The 25,509-nt window shown below is 42.6% G+C and overlaps 1 protein-coding gene across 1 annotated transcript in view; it reads right to left on the reverse strand.

The window, feature by feature from the left end:
- LOC122396981 (neuroligin-4, X-linked-like) overlaps window positions 1–25,509 on the reverse strand; it is a 273,670-nt gene that overhangs the window by 64,519 nt on the left and 183,642 nt on the right. The window contains exon 7 of the mRNA XM_043395780.1: window positions 11,700–11,851. Coding sequence (XP_043251715.1) covers window positions 11,700–11,851 — 152 coding nt within the window. The remainder of the gene's footprint in view (window positions 1–11,699; window positions 11,852–25,509) is intronic.

The following is a 25,509-nucleotide window of genomic DNA, read 5'->3' on the forward strand; positions in this document are numbered from 1 at the left end:
GCACTCCAAATATTTACCACTGAAAGCAATTCTGGTCTGATGGAAACGGGTTGTTTAATTTTCGAGGAATTCACGGAACAAACAAGGAGACGGAGATAAAAATTCAACGAATGAATGTAAAAGGCTTCGCGAATACATGCTTCATGCATTGTTACGAAGGCTCGTAAAACACTGTAACGTGTTAGCTGAGCGCTCCGTTGCATGTAGAATTTCCTTCGTCGTTTATTACGATTCCGAACACAATCTGCCATATTTATCAAACAGTGCGATTGGCCATCAATAATAAAAAAGGAGCCCTTCAACGGCAGGCAAATCAAGCAACCTGTTTATCAGGGTGCGGGAAACGTGTGTTTGCGGACTCGTTGTATCGAGAATTGCCTTTCTGACTTCCTGTTGCTGCGAACAGAACGAATCCCTTTTGTAATTCTACCTTCCATTGCAAACCATGGATATCGTACACGAAAAGAGAAACAAGTAACTCATATTTTTCCAAATCAAGCAATGTCAGTAACTTTTGTTCATATTTATTCGATCGAAACGTTCTACTTGAAACGTTCGAGAACAATTTGGCGGCCAGAACTGTTAAAAAATCGATCTGGAATTACAATGTCGCGAGAAACAGAACACCTACAAGTTCCTCTAATGCTGTATTCTCGTTTATTCTCGAAGAATTCACCGATAAGCCGTTCTCGTCCTGTTCTGCTTCGTAACTATACTGTTAAATCTCTTCGGGTCTCGAACAGGGGGTGGATTCTCGAACAGAACGAATCAGAACCGTGTTATAGGGGATTCGAGCCGCGCGCGACGCTTCTTTCTGCCTCGTTTAATATTCCCCTGGGTTCGATGCGAAATAATCCTCGTTAATCGTCGGCCCCCGAATCCCGGCTAACGTTTAAACACCATAAATCCAGTGGCTCGCGCGCTCCGTATTAGAATCAATGTCTAGTGTCCATTAAATCGCCGGCGGGCGATAAATAAACGCGAACCGGGGCACTTAAAACTTCACAGTCGCATTAGCGCGTTAGGATACAAGGTTAATTTCATCGCGCGGTTCGATCAATTACAACGACGCCTATCGATATTTTCGGATAATAGCTTATTACACAATGGCGTCGTAGCAGCGCGCGCCCGCGCGCGAATTCAAATAACGGACGGTATCGATTTCGTATTTATTATCGGGCCGGCGGTAACGTAGTTTATCATAATTTACGGCAAATAGGCCAGCACCCCGTGCCATCACACGTCGTAATTTAGGCTTGACTGACGCTAACTCCGCGGGATTATCCCTTCTGCCCACCTGGATTCAACGCGTCATAGCCCCGTCCGTTATGGACTTTGCGGTTTAAACGTTTTTTTTTTTTTTTTCTTTCGACGGTAGACGACGAGTCGCGTAATTGACGGCGGCGCGGGGCCCAGTCCTCGTTTCGCGAAATATTGGAAGAAACGATGATGGATTCGTTCGTTTTCCTGCCCGCGCCGACGTCGAATGCACGCGTTCTCTTGTTGCAGTCGTTTGTAATCATTTTGCGCGGGATGACGATGGGCGGTGGCGTGTGCTCACTGTTCCCACAGCTGCGTAATATATTTGCCGTTAGACACCGTTCCATTGTGCTCTTAACTGATATTCGTCAGTGGGCTACGGATGTTTATGCGAGGAACGTACGACATTTGTACACGTAACGTTTTGCGCATCTCCGCGAAAAATAAAAAGGCAACGCGCATCGCGAGATACGTGCATCGAGTACTGAAGAAGCTCAAAATAAAAAACATTAAAGCCGAATTATAGTCACGAGTTCTCCGAATAAACTAACATTGGCAAAGATACTCGAAGAAAAGTTGAATAACTTAAAAAATTACGGCCCGATTCGTATCGCGAAATTTGGCAAGTTTCGTTCGAATCGTTGAAAGCTGCCGTGACGGTTTATATTTTTTAATAAAAATCATGACCGAAACGCCTTCTGTATGTACACGGGCCGCAATATATTTCTATTTGAACAAAATCCTGATATTGGGGTGGGGGGAGACGGTGATCGATATGGCGTGGAACGACCCTCACGTCGATTACTGGACAGCCAATGTACACGGCGGTACGAGTGGATCGTGCACCCATTACAGACAGACCTGCCGTTTTGTCATTGCACGTATGCCGGGGGGAACTCCTTCCCAATAATGGAAATGGAGAGGGCATTCAGGTAGAGATTGCGCCGTGCGGTAGATTGCTCTGACGTCGTACAAAGCTTGGCGAGCAGACGACACTACCAGGGGATGCTCTTCTCCCGGTGATCCGGAGACTTTTCTCTCCCCTCAAAAGAGAAACAGCCCGGATCCCGGGGTAAGGCTATTGTCAAGGTTATGCCTCGAAACTCGCTCGAGCGAATTTCTCGCTGAGAGACGTCGGCTCTTTTCTTTTTGCCTTCCTTTATCTCTCTCTCTTCTCGTTTTTTCTTCTTTCTTTTTTTTTTTTTTTTTTTTTGCAATGACACAAAGCTCCCCTTCGAAACCCTGGGACCAACTTTCGTCGCATTGTGCGCGTTCGATACGAGCCCGATTCATGCGGGGATTACGATCGAACTCACCTTTTTGAAAATGCGAACGATAGTGATCTTTTTCCGGATACGGCGGCCGGAACACGAGCCATTATTCCGGTTACGTATGAAAAGGCAATCGTCGATGATTCCTTAAGCAGCTTTGTTGGTGCCTTGTGCATTGTGTTATTGTTAGTTGACACATTTATTGCGAACGACACCATTTTCGCCGTTTGAACGAGCCGCTGATTGGGAAAGCGATCGAACACGATAATTAGCGAAACATTTTTAATTCCATTTTATGTTGATATATGAAGTCGAATATTGTCTTATCGGATCGTGTGGATTTTGAAAGTAGAGATGGAAAGCTTTCCAACTATACACATATATATAATTCACTGTAAATGTCTATACCCGCTTTTATGATCAAGTTACAAACGACCGTCGATCACTGCACGAATTGTCCCCAGCGAAATTTTATCTATCGTTTGAACGATGCCTTTCATTTTTCTGCTCGGAAATATCCCCAATCATCAATTTTAACGAACGTCAAAATGTTGCTTTCCCACGATTCTCTATCGAGCAAGGACTCGTCTTTCGTAAGTCTGGAACATCTTTTAACCAATTAAGGAATTGTATTTGGAATATTTGGAACTAATTCGATATTTCGTGCCATGTAGGAAAACAAGCATAGCAGTTCTGCTTAATTAGGTCACGGGAAACAATTCGAAATCTTAAACACGGTAGACAATTACCAGCGAGGACAAAGACATTAGTAGAAAATTGCTTCGGTAACGATAACGTAAGTGGAATAACACGTGGGAGTAGGTCCAAATTACACGATTCGTATACCTCGTCTCTGATACGATTACTTTGCGACGCGAGTGCTCCGTCGGTGTTTTGTTTTCTCGCGTCGCTTTTTAATTTGACGTCGGTTAATCGCGGATAGCCACGCCTGGAGAAACGGAAGCTGGCAGTAATTCCTCGGTTGTCGGTCCCGGGAGGATCGCCGCCGTTGGCCGACTGAACTTTTACTCGACCGTAGAATGGACGATAAAGTCACTTACGGTCACACGTGACCGATTCTTGGACCGAGAGTTTATCGTTCGGCTTTTATTTTTTGCCCGACACCTTCTCCCGTCCTCCCTGTTCTCGCGTTCATACGTTTCCACGGCGACAGGGCGGGCGGCCGGTAGGAGGCGACTTAAATTGTTTCCAGGGCGGCCAGTAACGGACTGTGTGCGTCGAGCAACCGGCTCCCGCGCGGTGGAAAAGTCGTACCCGGACTGGAACTTTTCTATTTGCTACGGGAATCATAGACAGCGAGAGGGTATGCGGGACCGTCGGGCAAGAATCACGGATTGAAATTTACTCGGAAAGTTTGCCATCGAGGCGCCCTCCGCTTCCGGGCGCCGGGAAACACCGGAAAGAAAGTAAATATGTCAGGTTCGATCCGAGCTCGAGTGGCTAGCCGAGAGGGTTGTCGAGCTTTTTTCGGCGAATAAAAGATCCAGCAGACGCGACGAGTGACTTTCTTCCTTCCTTCCTTCCTTCGTACGGTGGAAACGAGCCTCGAGGAAGATACTGCGAGCGAGGAACTATGTTCCTCGCCTTCTTTGGCACGAGCGGTCTGTTTCGTATCTCGGGGACGTTGCGAAAATACTTCCTTAGAGAGAAGAGTTACTCCTCTTGTCTTCGAGAAATGATTGGGAACGTCGAGGCATTCGAGTTCAACGTTTATGCACGCAAGATGCACGCAATTCGTCACCGTTTCTGACCGTAACTCAAAAACGAATAAGCCTTCGAACTCGCGATCGAAATAATTCATTTTGAGGGCGAAAACGAACCAGTATGGTCGTGTCTCATCCCCGTGGCAATCGTACGCCGACTATTTTTTCCTCGTTAATCAAACGAACGATCGAAAAAAAAAAAAAATACCGGTCGACGGGGCGAACGAGCTCGTTTCTGTCGCGAATTAACAATCAACGCGTGCTGATTGCGAGGCGAATAAAATCTGATTCGCGTTAAAATTCGAACAGTCGTCGTTTCAGGGACGATCAGGTGATTTTACTTGCTCTGTCGGTTGAGCAGACAAAAAAAACGAGACCAGGATTCAGCGATCCGAAGTATGCATAGCTGTGCAAATCGAGCAGACGAAGTTAGAAAACCGTTGACACGTGAAAAGTCAAATACGAAACCATGACAGTCCTGCGCTCTCGGTCGTTTCGGCAAAGTAAACAAATTCGACGTCCATTAAAACATTGATGATTTCAAAAAAAAAAAAGGTAACATATATTAGCGATTTGGATGGTACGTAATCGTGAATTTGGAAGTTTTTTGTTTGCAATTATAAATGATTGCAAGCCTTTGTCAATTGAAAAGTGAAACTAATATTGTCTGTCACAAATTTAACCATAACGTTAGAGAATGGTAGAATTCTATCAACAATTGTTTTCTAGTATTATTTCCCAACTTTTCTGCAATCTTGTCCACGAGTCTTTTCATTTTAAATACGTTTACCTTCAAAACTTGTTGCCTCATACAAGTTCACTTATTGCATATTCATTTCAACGTCGTTATAAAAGACCCGTACTTTGATTTGCATTGATTGTATGCTCCAACATTGGGGAATTGCAGTATGTGCGTGGCTCCGAAGGCGGACAGGTCTGACTTTCTCTCTTTCAATCGCGAAACTAGACAAGGTGTCCGAGATTCGCGTTTGACGGACAAATAAAGCGATTCGTTAACACTGACGTCGTTGGAATCCCAAATATTCGAGCTTCCACGGCGATCTGTGCGCGTGTCATTCGCGTTTCCATCAACGCGAACGGTTCCGCGGAAGGGAATACCGTCGACAAATAATTTCCGCGAGCGACGAATCCGGCTCGTTGACGCAATTCGCGCGTTTTCACAGCCGTCGGCCCTTTTCTCTTCTATTTATTTTAAAAGCAGCTCTTTCTCGATACATATCGGCGGTGCCCGCGGTTCGCGATCGATGCGCGGCCGCAATGTCGCGTACGCGGGACGGACGGAAAAACCGGAGGTCGAAATAATATTGAATTTTTCCTCGCGGCAAGCTTCCATCGCACACGGGGAACGCGACCTCGAATAATATTTCAGTCGCTCGAGGGCGGCCGCGTTGCAAAATTGAAATTGTTGGCTTTTCCGGTGAGCGAAACTTGATCGGGACGATGTGCGAATGAAATTACGCGGTATGTTAAACACAACATTCTTCCGTCATAATTGGTGGAAAGAGCACTTTGCCCGAAATACGAAAAGGAATAGTTTAATATGCGCGCTTGTTTTCAACGTGGCCTTTCGGTTTCTATTTGTAGTTTGCCGGTTCGAATTAAATACTCGGATAAATGGCCAACAGAGGATCTCCCGAGTACCATGGGAATATAATCTGCTACAGGACATCAGACGTTTCAACGAATTTATGTTCTGACGTTTACCTTAACTGCGTATCGCAGATTCTTGAACGATCCACAACTACGCTCTCTCGCAAGTACTCAAGGCTTATATTAATATTTCTTAATAAACCGCGTAGAAAAGAAGTTCAAGGTACACAGAGCGCAATAGACACAAAATATTTCGAAAATATACTTCCGATTTTTCGTAACAATCAAGTCCAGTGTCGTGGAAATTACGCGGCGCCATCGTCCTTATTCGTGCCCTAAACCACGGATTAAATCGGAGTCAATACGATCGTATTGCTGGCCGCCATTTCTGTAATATCTAAATAAAATTAGCATTTAAACGGACGGGACCGAATGGAAGCCATCCGGGACAGTGGTTTGCAAACAAAGAGATAACGAAATTTCGATTTCCGGCAATCTGGTTATCTTTCATATATTTCGTATATACACTAGCATCAACGACTGAGTTTTACCTCTGAAACTGCGCTCTATCACGTCACGATTCCACATAGCTTTCCGTTTTGCGAATCGTTTTGTTGCCACGGATACTTGTAACCTTGTAAACATAGAAAAACAAATTTGTTTCAATGACCAGTTCAGGTTTTATTATTACACAACGATCAGTCTCGACATTAGAGGGAGGCTTCCAGATTTTTAATGCGAATTGTTTTTTCTCGCGTTTGTCTCTAATAATGAATTTCGTAGGTCAGGAATGGGTGGTGCTCTTACAGGGGTTTTCACCGCGTGAAATATCGCCGCGGACTTCATCGATATTCCATTTGCAACGTTCAGCGTCACGTTCCCGAACGCAGACGGTCCTAGAAGGCGAGAAGGATCAGCGCTGTTCGTTGGCACGATCGTGTCGCGGCGAAAGGACCATATTCGAAGCCAGTCCTTTACGAGAAAGTCGTCCAATTTTCCTATAATCCTTGGTAACCCCCTCTACCCCTTAGGGAGCTGACCAAGGCGGGGTCCACGTTGAAAACGAAAACTCTGTTCTATCGTCTTTGCCTTCGGTTTACCGGAATCCCCGGGATTCGGTAATAATACATGAACGGCGCGCGGTGGAAGAAAGACGGGGGAAGAAGGAATTGAAATTTTGATCACCTTCGCCATTTGTATTCCCGGTTTAATGTAAAATGGCTATCTCGAGGAGAGCACTCGCGGTAGACAATGGACTCTCGCGTCGATCGTTGCTCGACGTCGAGGAAATCGTTGCGAATGTATTTTAGAGACTGCATAATCTGTCTGTGTGCCGAAGAATTGACTTTCAAAATCGTTCGATCGCTTCATCCGGATTTTGCGTGCAATTGAAAGGCGTGCTCGCGAGCGTGTTTGAATTTCTTTGAGTCGAAATTCCACAGCTGCATCCAGTGCACCAGATAAATGGCGTGTAACGCAAAATCATCGATGTTTCAATTTCTTTAATTTTGTTTCGCTAAATAAAAATCGAAATGGCAAAATGTGCGAAAGAAGGCAGCTCGAGAGTAATGAAGATACAAATTTTTGATAGCAACAAGCAAGGATAGACGTAAATCGTATCACAGCGAACAAACAAGGAAATCACTGGGGGGTTGAGGAAGTATAAGTGCAGGGAGGCTATGGAAGATGTAAACGAAGCAGAACGCCTCGATGCACGTGATTCGAGGGGGAGATTGTGATAGTATAAACATATACAGTGTTCTCCAATACGCGTTTCAGTATCGATTGTGACGTTCAAAATTACGACCCTTTTTGAGATGAGTGTCGTCTACCTACGATACGTGTAGCACTTCCTTTTTTTTCTTGTTCAAAGGTACCAAAGATGCATTTAAATATCTAGTACAAAGGTCGTTATCTGCTACTAATGGACGAGATTAAAATAATTATCGGGTAAAAGGATTTTAATTTTTATGAATATTACCACACTCTCGAGTCAGGCGACTTTTCAATTAGAATTTAAGCATTCAGTTTCAAAAATCGGTTCTTCGAGCTTCTTTCTTCCCATGTTCCGAAATATATCGATCGTGTTACGGGAAATAATTCGTAGGAACTGGCAGAACTCGCGAAGCGCGAAGATTCAACCGACCTTGTACAAGATTTAAGAAGAACGCGTAGCGCGCAACCCCTATTTCATCTCTTTGTCGATCGTTAAAGGTCCGCTCGTAGATCGTTACACCGAAAACGGGAATCACATTACCACATATCAATTCTCGACTTTGCAACCGTTACATATACGCGCGCGCATCTATTATGCATGTGCATATCCGCGCAGTAGTGTGTTGGGGGATGTGTATTGTCGAAGCGAAATTTACGTCGTGCGGGGGCGAGGGCCACGCTGAAATATCATCGGCTCGTTTCAAGCACGGTTTTGCATATTCAGGGACGAGCAGAGAAGAGGGTCGGAACGAGTGAAAGAAAAGAGACGGGAACTGAGAGTCATGGCGGGTCAATTTGTTAGAAACGCAGACACAATACTAAACAAATAACCTCAAAGAACAATTGAAAATAAAAGAACGAAGATCTGCCAGAACGTTGACAGAAAAAATTAGAGGAGAACAGTTAAACGTAGGAGATACAATTCCTTTCGGTAATTATTTTCCATGTTATCGGCTGCATCGATTACCGATAACGTCAAAGTATGTCGGGAGGGAAAAGGTTGCTGGTTATTCCGAGCCCGCGATTAACCTTTAAACTTAGCTCGCGGAACGATTGTTTTGCCTCGAAACCACGCGTTGCGCTCGTTGCGTAATTAAACTTCCCGTCGAAATTTATTTCATTCGCGAGAATAAGTTCTAGCGTTTTCGGATATTGCCGCAGCTCGTGGCGAACGAAGAGAATGAATTATTATTCGCCGCGGAACGGTTTCCCGACTTCAGTGCACGGGCGTCACGTAAGGAAAACGTAGACGACGACCGCGCGGGCAGGCATCACGTAATGTCTTCGTGTACGTGGTTGTATCTAAACTCGCAAGCCGAAATTACTTGTTATTGTACGTCTTCTTGCCGGGGGGGGACGTGAGGACGAGCGTGCACCAGCTACGTGATTAGTCGACGTCCAGGCATGTATTTAAAAGCGATATCTCGTTACGGACAGTTTCCCACGGACAATCGGAAAATGTTCCTCGAATTTCGACCAATTTTTAGCCACGTGAAACTTGTAATTCAAAGGTTCATCCTAGAAAAAGGAAAACTTTCTACTTAGAGAAAAGCAGATGTTTCCTTTTGGTTGGTCAATAGTAATTTTTAAGGTAAAGAGTGAAACTCGAATAAAATATACAGTATATAACAATTTTGTTGAATAAAAGTAAAGAAGTGAAGATCAGAAAAAGCAGAACAGTATAAAAAGGTATCACAATTTCGTCGACACTCTGCATAAAAGAAACGAGCTTGAAATGAAAACAGTAAACGAGAAATGCGTAGAAAAATGGCTGGCGAAATTGAAATAAAATATATTGCCCGACGTGAATGCATGTTTGATGGTCAGATAAATTCGTTTTTCCGTTAATGAATATTTTATCGGAATGTTTTGTGTGTTTTTTTTTGTTGTTGTTGCGTACACGTCGTGGCTCGTGTGCATTTTTCCTTCAATTTCGGGCCGCGAGTCCGATAGCCTGAATAAATTTCTGTCCGAACGAGATGCGGGGCTCGATAATTAATAAAACATAATTCATCCGTGAAAATGCGATACCGGAAACGCAGAGGAGCGCGAGAAGTCAATAATAAAATTTTCGGGGGAAAATTGTTTCCGCGAGTACCGAGAGCGTTCCGCGAAGCATTTATGTTTGCACTCGCAGTTCTATGAAACGGTAATATAAATATGATTTGCATGGTTTCTGTAGATTGATTGCTCGATATTATTTGTGCAGCTTCATGAAACTGCTATCTCGGAACGTTACTTGCATTGTTTTGCCTGGAGGTTGTTGTATATTATTTTTTACAATATTCGGTTTTATTATATTTGTTTAAAATCTCTATGAACGTTTCAAATTTCAGAAATCTCCTGAATCGACAAGTCAATTTCAGAATATCGAACGAACTTACGAGACGACCTAATATTATTTTCGAAAATGGTTTGTTTTTAGTAAGCACCATGACTCACTGTCAAAGTCTCAGTTATATCCACCACATGGTTTCATTTTTATTGTCGATCGAAGCGAGAAACTTCCTCTTGCATCGAGCCAATGCACGGGTGCACACCTGTGCAGTTTCGATGGCCAAAATCATGGAATCAAAGTTCGAATTATTACAACATCCACGCGTATTCACCAGATTTGGGCCCCAGTGACTTTTTTTTATTTCCAAACTTAAAAAAATGGCTCGATTCACGTCGAACGAGGAGGTCACCGCCTATTTTGAGGACCTTCCGAAATCTTACTTTTCAGACGGCTTAAAAAAGTATAGAGCTAAAAGGAGATCACGTTGAACTATAACAAAGAAATCTACCTAAAATAATTTGCTTTTCTATCTTTTTCTAAGGACTTATTGACCGGTCCTCGTATTACTTTCTTTTAACGAAACTTCTACGGATTCTTTTTTTACTGACAAAGGTGGCGTAACCCCTTGAAAGAATATTTCGAAATCCCCCGTATTTAATTTCGTGCAGCCGGAACGCCGGACGCTTCGAAATTCGATTTCGTCCGCGTATCAACGATGCGTCGCGTCTCTTCTCTTTTCCGCGGCGCTCGTTAATCTGTAAATTTGAATACCGTCGACTCGCGGCTCGATCAGAAATTCAGTACGACCGTAAAACGCCCGGCCAGGGGTTCGAAAAATATTTTCGCTCTAATCCGCCCCCCTCTGTTTCTCTGTCTACGGTTCGCGTACCACTTCCTCCCCCTCCCCCCCTCCCTCCCTCACCATGGACGTTTCTTTTACCCCGTGTGTCGTTCATGAATATGGAAAATTAGACCTTTCGGGTGGCGCGATCTCCTTTTTTCTATTTTTTTTTTTTTTTTTTTTCCCCCTCCCTCTGGACTCGCGCTGTTCGCAAATTGATTCCGCGCAAGCGGGTGCCCCGGCTCTCTCGCGACGCGTCGATGTTGATTCAAAGGGAGAAAGATTGGTTTCCCGGTGCGCTCTCGGACGAAAATTGAAATTTACGGCTCGCCGGGAAGTGGCGAAAGAATGGATTCCACGCGACGATCGTGCGGTTTAGCTTGTCGTTAAAGTAAGACCTCGCGTCGTACGCGATTCCGCGCGAAATTCAAATTTCTCCACTTTCCGTCCCACGGTGCTCCATTTACTGTCGGCTGTCCTTCGAATTTCGAATTACCGACCTGTTGGAACCATTCACCCGTCGCCAGGCATCTCGAACGTTTATTTTTCAGCATCGGTTCTTTGTTCCAGTTACGTATCTGTTTCAATCGTGAACCATAATTTCTTTATAATAGAATACAATGTAAGATAAAAGGGAAATGAATTAAAATCGTTTTTGTATTACCTTTGCACATAAATTCATCAAATGTTTTTATGTAGTGTAACTTTTATACAAACCATATGCAATGTAGTGTTTTTGGTTTATGTCCAGCTAGATACACAAGTACGAATTCAATTGTTCAGTCGCTCTGGCTAAGTTTGAATAGGAAAATAAGATTTAAAATGGTTCTTCCGTACTCGGGAGCAGTTACTTTCGGTATGGTCGTAATACCGTGGAAGGGAGAGGATTAATTTAAAAATGTATGTCCTTGGATAACTAATCTAAGACCCAGAGGGAAAGTAGGGCCAGTTGGAACGAGAACCACTTCAACGGCCGATCAAGATCGCTCTCTACTCACCCAGTTCTGACGAAGTTAGCAAAGTACTGCACGATGTTCTCCGAGAGTGTCACTTCAGACCTGGTATAGTTCCTCGGGAAGTGGCCCAGACCATCCACCAACGGCGCCCCGAAAATGAAAGGCAACTCCTCACCGTGAACCGAACCCATTTTCTGAAACCAGCAACCATTAGCAACGTTAATCAGTCTCGAATAAAATTTTAATTTCCTTCGCTTTTTACAAATCGATGTCGATAACGAAAACGTGTCGTTTAGACACTCGAAACCTTATTTAAGATTAAAATGTGTCCAACGTTTCGATCGCGTGCACGTTAAGAATTACAATGCTTCCTCGATGTTCCACCAGAGTCTATGGGGACTCTATTTTATATAGTCAAATAGTGTGATCGAAAGTGTCGAAAGAGTATAATTATGTACATCCTTTCTCGATAGGAGCAGCGAAGATTGTTATCGTTATTAAAAAAAGCGCCGACGCTAACACGTATTATGAAAATTTTCTCATTATTAAATTCATTAGGACTGCCTGTTAACGCGACGCTTAGCAGCCCTGGGAATTTACGGTCTCGGGGCGGATTTCACTGCAGCCTCGATCACGATGGACACGTCAGGTGCGCGTAATTTAATTTCATCGGGCTTCGAGCCCTTTCGGCCGAAATTACCGCGTCCCCGGACCCAACTCGCCATTACAAGATGAAATGTCCGGTGTCGTGTAATATCTGCCGGGGAACGGCACGTGCGACGTTTCAAGTTTCTTGAGCCAGAGCTTGCTTCGTTCGGCGTGTCCCGTTGTCTCGAGCGGATTTCAGTCCTCGTCGAGAACAATATCGGCTCGAAGAGCACGAGACGAATCACAGAACACTACGCTTAGCTGACGCGAGACTACGCAGCTGGCTCGTCGAACCGAACCTTGCATCGACACGTATGTCAATTGCCCGTAGTTTCGTATATTCGTTCGATTCCTCGATGCTTCGAAAAATTCTTGAAGCATTATCCCTTTCGAGAAAACTCGGAAACAATTTTCTATGATAAACTTGACGGAAATTTTCTGGCGAAAAAAAATTTCTCAAATCATTCTGGAAAAATTATTTTTAGTTGCAGGGGTCAATTACGATCATTTATGGTGAATAGACATACCCCCGAAATCCTACGCACTTTCGAGAAAAAAATTCCTTACCGAAATGTCTGACCATATTACAGATATGTTTCCCTGAATTTTTAGGGCGAAAAAAAATTTTTTCAAATCGTTCTAAAAAAATTATTCTCAGTTCCAGGGGTCAATTACAATCATTTTTGGTGAATAGACATACCCCCGAAATCCTACCCACTTTCTAGAAAAAAATTCGAGAAGGTGTGAAATTTTTCGACAAAATTAAAATATTTCAAATCATTCTAAAAAAATTATTTTTGGTTGCGGGGGTCAATTACAGTCATTTTCGGTGAATAGACATACCCCCGAAATCCTACGCACTTTTGAGAAAAAAATTCCTTATTGAAAATATACTGTCTGACCATACCATCGATATGTTTCCCTGAAATTTCATGCGTATCTTTAAAATATCATAACTTTTGAACGGATTGGAGGATTTTAATGTTTAAAAAAGCAAACGACGCGTATTTTTATGGAGAATATGTAGAAATTACAAAAATATTTGAAAAATTGTTCCTTGACCCCGTAAAGTGAGGAAACCCCCATAAAAGTGGTTCAATTTTCGAAGAGCCATAATTCCTATAATAGTGAATATATTTTCTCCACCATTCGTTGCTCTAATTAAAGGATTGCCCGTCTACGGCCAGCGAATTCTTCTTTCTTCGCAATTTCCGATAACTATCGCAAGGAATAAGTTTCTCTGCAGTTTGATTAATATCGTTGAAAAAGAGGAATTTCTCTGCAATTAATTTCTTGGATCATCGACACGGTGTCGAGGAAAAGGTGGAATTTTCGAAGAAGCTGAATTACGCGAATGGCAAGTAATTACCGGTACAGGTCCTGTTACGTTCCTTGGAACCTTTGTTCATTGTTGTCCTTAAATCGCTTGTTCCTACCAGTGATTAACGAATAGCATAGATCGTTGGTCGTGGCGAATTTCTTTCTTAATGACGTCAATTTCCCGCAGCTTCGAGTCTTTCATTGCAGCCATTAATCCGCGAAATTGTCCGAAATTCTTGGATCTTTGCTTCTCGTAGTTCCAAAAAATCCCCTTCGAAACACGCTTGGTTGCTTTACTTTCCCTCCGATTATTTTATACCCTATTTAATTACATGTAGAATGTATTCGGTAACTGCACATCGCGTCAACAGTAATTATTTATTTCACGCGAAAAAGACCACGGCTTTTTCTAGAAAAATATAATCTTCTCAAGCTTTGATGTAGGTGATCCGAGTTAAATCGAAATCCTGCTTCGTTTCGAGTGTCGCATTTCTCTCGAATCACAAAGGGGCGGAAAAATTGCCACTCGACGTACTCCATACGCGTCTGTAGGATTCTGAATCTTGTCTGCGACTGGAATGTCGTTTTATTAATTTAAAGTACGTCTCCACGCCCTGTGCCATCGTTACTTCATTTTTACAGCTGTCATTTTCTCCATTCACTTGATTCTCAATTCATACACGTTGCGAACATTTCTGAATCTACCCAGTAATATACTCTAGTAATTTTTACGAATTAAGTGTAAGTTGCCTCTTTAAAGTGCAAATTAAATTATTTTGGAGGTCCATATATTCAAATTGAAATTTTAAATTTATCAAAAGATCATTTATTCGCTGACTGAACGTCGTCCAAAAGTTACGTTCCAATTATGGAAGTGAATTATTACGTTGCAACACATTTTATATGTACAAAAAACGTGGATTCTAATTGGACTTTTATGTATTGTTTGTTTTGCCCCACAATCTCCCGCTTTGCACCAAAATGATTGAAATATCCATTTTAACGATTTTATTTAGCTTTTGTTCGACTACATATATTCGGAAATCCGGGAAAAATAACAGCCATCAAATATTTTCGCGATAGTATTATACAGCTACATTATTTATCGCGTGTGTTTTCAACTGGTTGCTCAGATTTTTCGAAATCAAATGAACATTTTCAACTTTAAAGCGTGACAATATATTATCAAATATTGTACTTGTTGTCCGATCGTAGCATATTTCTTCCTTCCAGCTGTTTTTATTTCATATCAACGATTCTAGACGCGACAGTAACGATTCTCTCCGGAAATACTTCTAGCAACCAGAAATCTGACGAAACAATTTTTATTTCAGACAATAAATTTTAGACACTCGGAAGATTAAACTTCTGTATTCCTGTAATATTCGTAGCAAACGGCTTATGATTATTAGAACGAATGGCAGAATCGCGAGGGGGGTGCGAAACGGGGAAGATTAAGTTCTCCTTTTCTCGAAGAAAATTACTGTTCCGTCAGTGGCTAAGTTTATATCCCGGGAAGAGGTCCGTGGCTGTTAGAAAATAGTGCCTCGGCTAAATGGAGTTCGGGGGGAAGAAGGGAACGAGGAAGACAGAGGTCACAGTTTCTGGTTTGTAAGAATCGGTTGGCGTTTCGGTCACGGACGGTTTCGCGAACACAGTCTCGAACTTTTTCGAGCGGGTTCAACGTCCCCCGATGAAGCTTCCCCCCCCCGGTAAATACTTTGACGCGCGATCCGTGTAAAAGTTCCCGGACAGATACGGGTTTCCTGATTGCGATAAAGTAAATAAGTAGCGAGAAAGAAATTACTTTATACTATTAGGTGGTCGGCGGAAACAAGTTGCCGCGTTTTTGTTCGACCTGGCGGCAGTTCCGCGGAAGTTTTACGCGGCGGAAAACGCGCGGGGAACTTTCTCCGTGGGCGCACTTTACGATCCACGCCCTTTTTTGCAAGATTACAGGTATAAACAAACGGGAGCGCAGAACCCCTGCACACCGATACGAACTAATCGCAAGAAACGCAAAACTGTTCCTCCGCCCATCTTTTTCTTCAGACTTTCCACTCCCCGGTACTTTCGAATCTTTCCCAGCGAGACGAGGTCGATAGGTGCAGCGGCGGGAACGTGGAATTTTGAATAAATTGCGAAATTTAGCGGCTCGTTTAACTTTTCGAAGAATGCTCTCGAAAAATTGCATAGATAAATTCTCGAACTTTGGAGCTTCGTAAAGGGTTGCATCTAACCCTGATATAATTCGTATCTTACTTTAAATATTCCTTATAAGTATCAGAACCGATTAATAAATGAAACTAGTGTGTTCAATTAAAAATGTGATCCGGTTTAAGCGACCGAATGTTGTTCGATTTCGTTGAAATATCGAACGTCGTGGCATTGTTCCGTGATCGATAAACATTGTCATCGGTTTTTCGGAATCTTCGTCTGTTCGGTATCTCCAAAGAAAGTGGACTGCGCGACCGGCAAAATAAACAACCACCTGTCTGAGCAACGAGCAAGATAATAGACCGCGGAAGAAAGCGCATCGATCACGTTCCCTCGAATTGTTTCAGCCCGCAAGCGTGCGCCGATATGCTTTCAAATGGAATTAACGGGATCAAGAACAGCCGTGCATTCTCCGTTAACCGTGCTGCTCGACAGTGACAGAAACCAGTTGGCGAAACAACTTTGATAAAGCTCTGCGGCGACCGCGACAGTGACGAATACTCGGCGCTGGTTCGCCTTGTCGGATCGTATTTTGAATTCGGTTACCTGCATTTCTCTCAGTTCACCCAACTTCCCTTCTTCGGAGAAGTTCGATACGTAATTCGACGTGTTGTGACTAGTCCCTGTGAACGGATTCAACGAATATTCTTCAGCTTTGGTTATACAAACTCGCCCCTAAATTATTCAATTTCACTTAAAAGGATATTCCTTCTATTTTTACAAAGAAAGTATAAGGTTCTTGGTTTTGATGTTTATTTGTTTTACGAGCTTGTTTACAGGGTATATAGAATGTATGTATAAATGTAATATCAATTTCTTGATTGAGGCTTTGTTAAAAAGTTATTAAAAAATTTCAAATCGTTCTGGAAAAATTATGATTAGTTGCGGGGGTCAATTACAGTCATTTTTGGTGAATAGACATACCCCCGAAATCCAACGCAGTTTCGAGAAAAAAATTCCTTACCGAAATGTCTGACTATAGCGTTGATATGTTCCCCTGAAATTTTAGGGCGAAAATAAATTTTTTCAAATCGTTCCGAAAAAATTATTCTCAGCTCTAGGGGTCAATTACAATCACTTTTGGTGAATAGACACACCCCCGAAATCCCACGCACTTTCGAGAAAAAAATTCTGAAAATGTAAGATCTCACCATATCATTGTTGCGTTTCCCTGAAATTTCGTGTGTATCTTTAAAAATCTGTAAATGGAATTTCTGTATCTTTCTGCATTTGCTTCTTGGGATCTAGGGGTTCCAAATTATATTCTTGAGAAACAGAACTGAAAATTTGTTAAAAAAATCTTCCTCTTGTTCAGAAAGTTTGCGTAGATAAAACAATTGGCATCGTTTCTGCAAGCTTTCGAGTTCTCACTTTCGACGTACGATACATCTATCCTTGCGAGAACTTCGTATCGAGCGATGGAACACGTTCCTCCCATCGCAGTTTGATGACATACAGATGGTTACGGTTCCACAAGATCAACGAAACGTCAACCGGCCATTGGCGTGGGTAGTTGCTCATCCGGTAGAAGATCCGTGCTGGTCGTATCGTGGCCAATGGTTCGGTCGTTCCTAGACGCTTAGATCGACCACGGCTACCTGAGCCAATCCTCGACGCGAAACTACTCTCGACAAACGATTCTCCTCTGCATACAGTCTGCGCCTGTACGCGATGCAATAATCGGTCCACGGAGTATCGTCGCGGCGATATTCTGCTCTCTGTTTGTCCCATTGTATCGCGTCGAGTGCGTTGAACGACGCCGGGACGTGTTCCCGGGACTATCGTTTCGAAGACAAATAAATCATACGCGTCAAAGTTGCCCGAGTCGAAGGGTTCTGTTCCGCGGACGGGTGGGCGGGCGCAAAGTTAGACAGGACCGATACGGTTACGTTGGATGATCGATTCCTCGGTTCAACTCTTTCCCGTATTTTCAAGTTTAGTCCCACAGCTGCACCGCGAACGGAATTGCATAGCGATCGTTAAAAAGTAAAGTCTCTTCGGGCACTTTGTTTTCAAGTTAGAAACTCGTTCTGGGCTTTTTAAGAAACAGTGTACGTATCGTATAGTTAACGTTGGCGTGGAAACTCTGTCCAGCTTAAAAATATTTCCATTATTTTTAGACACAGAGAACGTGTTGTGTTAAATAGTTCGAATGCACTACATGTGTATACATCTGTATTTTCGCGTAAAAATGCAACGCAGTTAGCAGCGTCAGAACTCGTTTTGGTTGTTTAGCGCGATAGGTGGATTTGTCGTTTAATTGCTGGATGAAAGTTACGTTGTAAGTGGGCAAGTTTGTAGACGGAGGCCTTCGGTTAATACCGCGACGCGAAGTAAAGGAGCTTTCCTGGCGTTCTGTGTCGTCTGTGTAAATGCGGTAAGTTTAGCAACTACGAAGTGAAAATGACAACCGATATTGTCGTCGCACGATACTGTTCTCCGAGTATTCCAACGATAATAAGGAGTCTATAATCCTTAATAAACGAAGTTAAATTTCTGATCTCTCAACGTCAGAAGAGAATCAGTGAATTTTCGTACGTAATTATTTTGAGCGTAAAGTAATAATCGGTGTGTAAATTTTGACTCCATTCTTAATAGTTTCTGTAAAAAAAAACAGAACTTAACGTCTCAATAAGCTATTCCATGTTGTACCTGGCCCAATAGTTTGAGAAAATATTTTACATTCTATGCTGGTAGGCAACGAAAATATTTCACACTTTACCTATCGTAACATTTGCACACTTTAAAGTAGCTCCTTAGACTGTTATCGTTACGGATCCTCTTGGACTCACGCTTTAACGCGTTTCGCGAGAGAATATCGTTTCCCGTCGAAGATCCAACATTTCTCTTCGGTTACTCCGTAAACAGTGTGTCGATTCGCTCTTTTCGCGCGGGGAACACGAAATCCGAAGCCCGGCTCGTGGGAAAAGTTCGAGTAAGCTTTTTCCTAAATTACAGACTTCCCGACTGGGAGTCATCAAAAACTTGGAACACCGTCGTTTCTGCGCCCTGTAACGCAATCAGCCACGAATAGAGTCGTTTCCTTCGTTCGCGAACTTCGTGTTTTCTGAATGACTGAGACCAAACATTGTTAACATTCTTCAAACATCAATTTCCGTTGGGAGAAAAGCATAAAAATAGCGAGCACTCTTTCATTTCAAGAAATAATTTCACACGAAAACATGTGAATCATGTGTGAGAGATATTCGATATTATTTATGTGTTTCAGGGAATAACAGTTTTTCTTTCTCCACTGTTCGCCACATTCATATATTTTTGTTTTAAAAATGAATTCGTGTAATTCGGATATTTCGGGAGGCTTTCGGTCGAAGGGATCGTTGATCGAAATCTATACGAGGCCGGTGCAAAACAGGGGAAATAAAGAATTGGGTCGGACGTTTCGAGTGTCTGGTAATTTAAATGCGTGGTCCAGTAATTAATTAAGTCGCTGAAGAAATTACCGAATGAACGTGACATCAAATAAACGGGTCGTGACTGAACGAGCAAGGTGATTACGTAAATAATTGAATGTGTCGATTCGATGCAGAACTGTGTAATTAGTTGAACGTATAACTGGGTCAACGATTGGGCGAGACATTGAATTACCGGATAGATGTGTCATTGATCGATAAAAACATACTGCATCGAATGATCGAAATTTAGTAGCCAGTTGCAATTTTATTTTTTAATATTTTTTAAGAAAATCACTGTTCAACGTTAGTTTCAGAATACGTGTAATTTTTACACTCCGTTAATTCTATAAATAATAATATGAATTTGCGTAGAGATTGGCAAGATTGGTCTTAAAAGTAAAAATTATCCGTTTACATGGCTGTCTGCTCGATACACGAACTTTTGAACCGTGTCAATATAGTTTCAGGAACGAGTGGAGGTATCAATGAGATTGCCTGGACGGCAAGAAGCCCACCAAACAAAGGACGAAGACAAAGATGACGGAGGAAAGCTCCAGATTACGCGGTGGTCGGTCCGCGATACGAACAATGTCCCCGTGATACCAGAACGTCGAAGGGAACCCATTTCACCCGGTTTATTTGTTATTATCTCACCGCGTCTTCGGGCTATGGATGCTCGATTCTTTCGGCCCTTAACCGTGTCAGGTCGATAAACACGACGGTTCTATCGGCCAATGAAACACACGAGACTGGCCGCCGGGTGATTTCCGAGTTGGTTCGGGCCATAAGGCCTTCAAAGGTTCTATCGCGCGGCCAAAGCAATTTTGAATCACCTCCGGGGACGTTTTCGTGCCGTTGAAAGGTTTCGTTCGTCATCGGCCCTCCCCGAGTAATATAAGAGCCTTACTTTCAGCCGGGAATTAGGGTCACGATGCTCGCGAGACTTGCAACCCATTAATAATACCGTTACCACGGATTTCGTCACGACTGTTCGTCTCGGGGACAAAGGAAAAACTGTTTTCTGTGTGTGCATCTTTCTCCATTGTCAACGGGTAGCGATGGCGACGAGCGTGGCGCGAATTGCATCGACCTTCTCCAAAACAATCAAATTCCAATAACGTACGATCACCAAATGCAGATCTACGAAACGGTGTAACAGGATTCAGGATTTTTAGTAATCTGAGAGTATCAAAGTTTATTTGATATCGTTCCTCCTTAACGTAAATGTTTCGGATCAGGATAAAAACGAAATCTAGGATTATCGTTCTGGAATATTATCACTTTAATGAAATTCAAAGTAAATTTAAATTTCCAGAGTGACTGGAGATTACTTCATAATTTCGCTAGGATGGTTGCTAATCCCTGATACGGAAAACGGTCGGTTTACACAGTTGAACATACCTTCAACGCTTTATATTTCCTTATTAATAATATTATATTTAAGTTGTTCAAGTAGAAATATTCCAGTATTATAATTCAACATCTATGTCGTTTTGATACACGCCTTGAACATTTCTTAATTAATCTTCGTTCGTTCGGGGCAGTCGTAATAAACTTGTCCATTACATTTTATCGACGACGACAGACAGGACAATTAGACTTCATTGATTAATTTTATTAAGAAATAATTTAAGAGCTCGAGTCCATTGGTAATTGAAGGCCGTCGAAGAGGAGAGATTAAACATTAATAGGATTAATAAAACTGCGAAGATGCAGTTCACGGCAGGGTATCGGCAAAGTGAATTAACTCGATAAAAGAAGGTTGCAACCGATGTCAAAGGGAAGGGGAATAAATTGTAAATTAATTGAAAGCCTCATCGCCTTACGGATGCACATTGATTCAGCATTCACCATCTGTCCCGAATTCAACGGTACGTCTAATCTTCCGTTATTTAATTCCGCTGATTAAAGTGCCATTAATTTCCACGAAAGAAGCTGCCATCGAATTTATCACTGCGACACGCCGCCCTTCTCCGGGTGGCGACGATACCACCCCCTCCGACCGTGAGCCTAATGTTTCATTTGTGGACGTTCGAGAAGCGGTGCTCGGCTATCGATTTTCCTTGCTTTGATTCGTCGAAAGCTTTTCACCGCTGTGATTTCTTCAAAGGTTCTCGCGTTACCGTGAATTCTCAAAAGGCCCTCCATTCCTTCTGCATCGGGGTTTTCAAGTTTCCTCAATCAGCGTCGTCCGTGCGGAGTCTAATCTTTAATGGTACGTTGAGTTTTCGTGTGTCTTGTAGTTGATTGAATTTCCTCCCCCCCAAACCACGGCGGAACTTTCCGCCGCGGAAATGTCGCTGTTCCCTCTTTTGTGTGCAAACGTCCAGCGCAAAGACAATAGAAACGCGACGAGACATCGAGAACCGTCTTTGGCAATTATCAGCGTAAATGTCACGAGGAAAAGAATTTTACGCTTTTCCTATCGGGATTCGACAATTTACGGTTCGTGAATTCTTTTTAAATAGCGAGAGAATGTGACAATGCTTGTGTTTTTTTTTCTTATTCTTCTATTTGTAACGATTCGGAGGTATTAAATGATTTTCGTTTTTTAAAAATACATTTTCAAAATGATTGGAAGCATCTCGAAACAAACGGGACACTCTTGCGTGGATAAAAACTCTTCGTATCGATGGAAAACACTCTGAACGGTATGCAGGAACAGAAGCTTCATTCCAATCATCAAAAATAACGAAAGGTTGATTTAAAACCAATTTCAGATAGAGACTCACTCGTTAATCCAGCTGGAATAGGGAATTTCGAGGTTTCTCAAAATTTGGTGAAAAATTGGTTTCAATTTCAGTCGTAACTTGTGGAGGACGAAGTTACAATATTTAGTAATCTGATTCCAATAATTTAGTTCTCTTCTTTAAATCTTACAATAAATTTTATTATATCCATATTAAAGTTATCGTAACTCTGTAAATTTCTCGTGTTTTTTTCACAAGATTTGAAACTATTTCTAAAACTTCAGGTACAAAAAATATTTTAAAAAAATCGATTTTTCGAACTGATCCAGATAATTATTCTTTTTAAGTCGAAACAGATCGCTCGCAGTGGATTGAGACGTTCACAGGTCAGACGCGCAGGAGTTCGAGTCGAGCATAAATCAGACGCTTTGCAGACAGAGATTTGCAACGACAAATAGTATAACGAGCAATAAAAATAACGTCATCCGGATGTAGTCCGGCATAGTTCGCGAAGAAGTCTAGGTTGGGTTCACGCGGCAATTCCGGCTTTTTGCAAAATTGGATGCGTATCGCAGGACCGCTGAAAAAAAGAAAAAAAAAAAAATAACTGGAACGAGAGCGAACGAAGTCGCCATTGCGTCTGGGCTTTCCCATTTAAATTTAAATTCGTGCCAGTGCGAGCACAGGTCAGTGCACTGGTACAATGCGGTGCAGCGAGAAAATGTCGTTGCTTGGAGAGCGAGGAAGCGTCGAGGAAATTGATACCCGACGAAAGACTGCCCTTGCAAATTTTGCTGGCGATTAAACGTTGCATAACGCATCGATGACGCGGGACTGTATCGATCGGGGAGATCGATCATCGAGTAAAAGATGTACCATCTTGGCGTTTTATTAAAATTTTACACTGGGTATAAGGATTATTAAATGCAACGCGATTCTCGAAAATTATTTAACTTTTATTATCGGGCACTGAGATTTAAATCCCCGACGCGAATTAAATTTGGGGAAAGAGGATTTATTATAAATAAATACAGTCGCAGAGCGAAACAAACGAATATCGCGTACTTTCACGAGGACATTGTTCGACTTTTAATCTACTTTTGCAGAACAACAGTCGCGCGATACCTTGTGATACTAATTGATAAGTGCAATCGCGACTGATTCCCTTTGTCAGTGATTAAATTTTCGGTGTTTCCGTTTATATTTCCCTGAAATGTCCCGAAACCTCCAGAACACGTTTAGAAATTGATAACGCGTTGAATAGAAGTGCTCGTTAGGACCGCAACGACACAGTCCGAATTTCGCGGTTCATTAGCATACACGGGAGCAGATTTTGTTAATTAACGCCGGAAACTCTACGGTTCCTTTCAATAATCGTTATATCTCTCCATACTATCTCTGAAAGGGCTTTGTCTCTGTTAGAAAAGCAGGTAAGCCCGTCGATGCAGCGAGCTGGTCTGCGCACATAATCGGATACCGAGAGGTTTAAGCGATCATTGTCCATTACACGTTTCTAAAGAGGTAATCCAAGTCATGTCAGCTATTATTGTTCGCCGCGTTCCGTTTCGACGGACCGGTGGTTCGCTACTTATCGGAGAATTTTACTGACGTCCACGATACCCGCGAATAATACAGACTTTTCCATAGCGTTTACAGAGCCGTGTTATTCGAAGAGACACGTACGCTCCGCGTTGCCTTTCTCCGCTCCCCTGAAATGCCCGTCCCTTTTTGTACTTTTCGGCGGGATTTGTACGATGCACCGTATTGCACGATACGAATCGCCGGAGCTTATCGTCTGTTGCTTGTGATTCCAGCGCCGGCTTATACTTTACACCGCATTACACAGGAGAATGTGCTGGGCGGACCGATAACCCTATTCAGCTCTAATGTTCGAATCCTCTTTGCAGCTACAGTCACGAAGAAATTGTTCTCCCTATGAACGTCTTTCTTTGCCACAGACTGGCCATAAAACTAACCGTAAACAATTCTTCTCGCGTCAAGATCTGTAATGGATCGATGATACATCAAATAATATCAATAGAATTGAAGAATATCTGTCTGATGACTTATCTATAGTATCCATATTGTCATTTACTTTTGGGGCAAGTTTTTTACGTGATCCATGAATTCTATTTTTAATACTATGTTCTTTCAACAAGAGGTACATCTTTACTAACATTTATGGATTAAAAAGCAGAATTTCTAAGTCTACCATATTATTTAGTTTCGAAAGGAAACTGTCGAAAGGAATTTTACGTACGATCGCAGAGTTTAGTAATTAACGAGGCCGCGGTACGGATTTAAAAGCGAAGCGCGCTGAACGTTTCGAGATCGATCCGGATCCGCAGTCTCCGGCGTGTACAAGGGTGTTCTTACGACTTACGATATAGCTGCGTTTAGAAAGCAATTCCCCCGGCGCGAGCACCGAGACTTCTTGCGCCGGAACGCGTTCCCCCGGTAATTGCAGCATTAAACTGTCTAATTCTAAGCGCTGTTTTGGATCCAGCCTAGGTTTCGCGCAACCGAACGCGTAATAAGTCTCACGCGCTGACGCGAAACGGCCCTTCGCGGAAGAGTTTAATTAAACGCGCGCGCGGAACTTTAACCAAATTAGCCCAGCGATGCTCCGCCATTATCCGACAGACGTTGCTTTTGAGTGCTAATTGAATGTGAACGCCGTTTGACTTTAATGCGTGCCTGCGGACGGAACTTTTTACAAGCCGTTTCGAGTTGATAGAAGTGTTTAGTTCGCTCGAAGAACTTCCGATTCTCGGATAACTATCGAGTGCTAAGTTCATTAAACACACCATCTTCAAGATTTTTTATAACATTCAAGAATATGTACATAATTCCAGTGGTCAATAACGTACAATATGGGTCACGTAATTTTACTCTTTTAACCCCTTCCTGCACTTTAACGAGTCTGACTCGCGGACAGCAAAACACAAGAGTTGGTCACGATTTTTATAACCTCTGTCACAAAGCAGTTTAGCATCAGTTCGGTCTGTTTCGATTTCGTTGAGCTAATAATAACTAATAGGAGAGGTTGCAACGTTTGCTAATAAAAATTGACCAGGGCACTTCACCTTATAAATCTAACGTACGTCCTACGATGGTAGAAATGTCCAGAATGGTAACTTAAATGATATAAAAAACCACGTACGAGTGACGATAAACGATGAAAGTTTGTAACGTGCATGGCCCTTATTAAATTCGTGTGTTTGCTAGCACGTGTTCGAGTTCCAGCGCGATAAAAATCGGCGACGATACGTCCCGGCGGAAAGTAACGCGAGAAAATGGGATTCGTTTCGACGCCCCCGCCGCAACATTATTTACAAAGGTACCGTGCGTACCTGTTGCTATAAAGCGCATGCATAATCGGCCTACGAGCGTACGTATACGTATGCGTGCGTATATTTCGCAGAAACAAATTATTTCGGTAGGATGCGTCTGACCCTTCACCATTCATGTTACAAACTTTGATCCGCTTTCCTTCATAGACGCGCCTCAAAACTGCTTGCGGATGAACGTCAACCTTCTGATGAATACTTTATCAACCGTGCA

The sequence above is a fragment of the Colletes gigas genome, unplaced genomic scaffold (assembly GCF_013123115.1).
Source record: "Colletes gigas isolate AHSC1104 unplaced genomic scaffold, ASM1312311v1 Colletes_gigas_Sc00008, whole genome shotgun sequence".
NCBI lineage: Eukaryota > Metazoa > Arthropoda > Insecta > Hymenoptera > Colletidae > Colletes > Colletes gigas.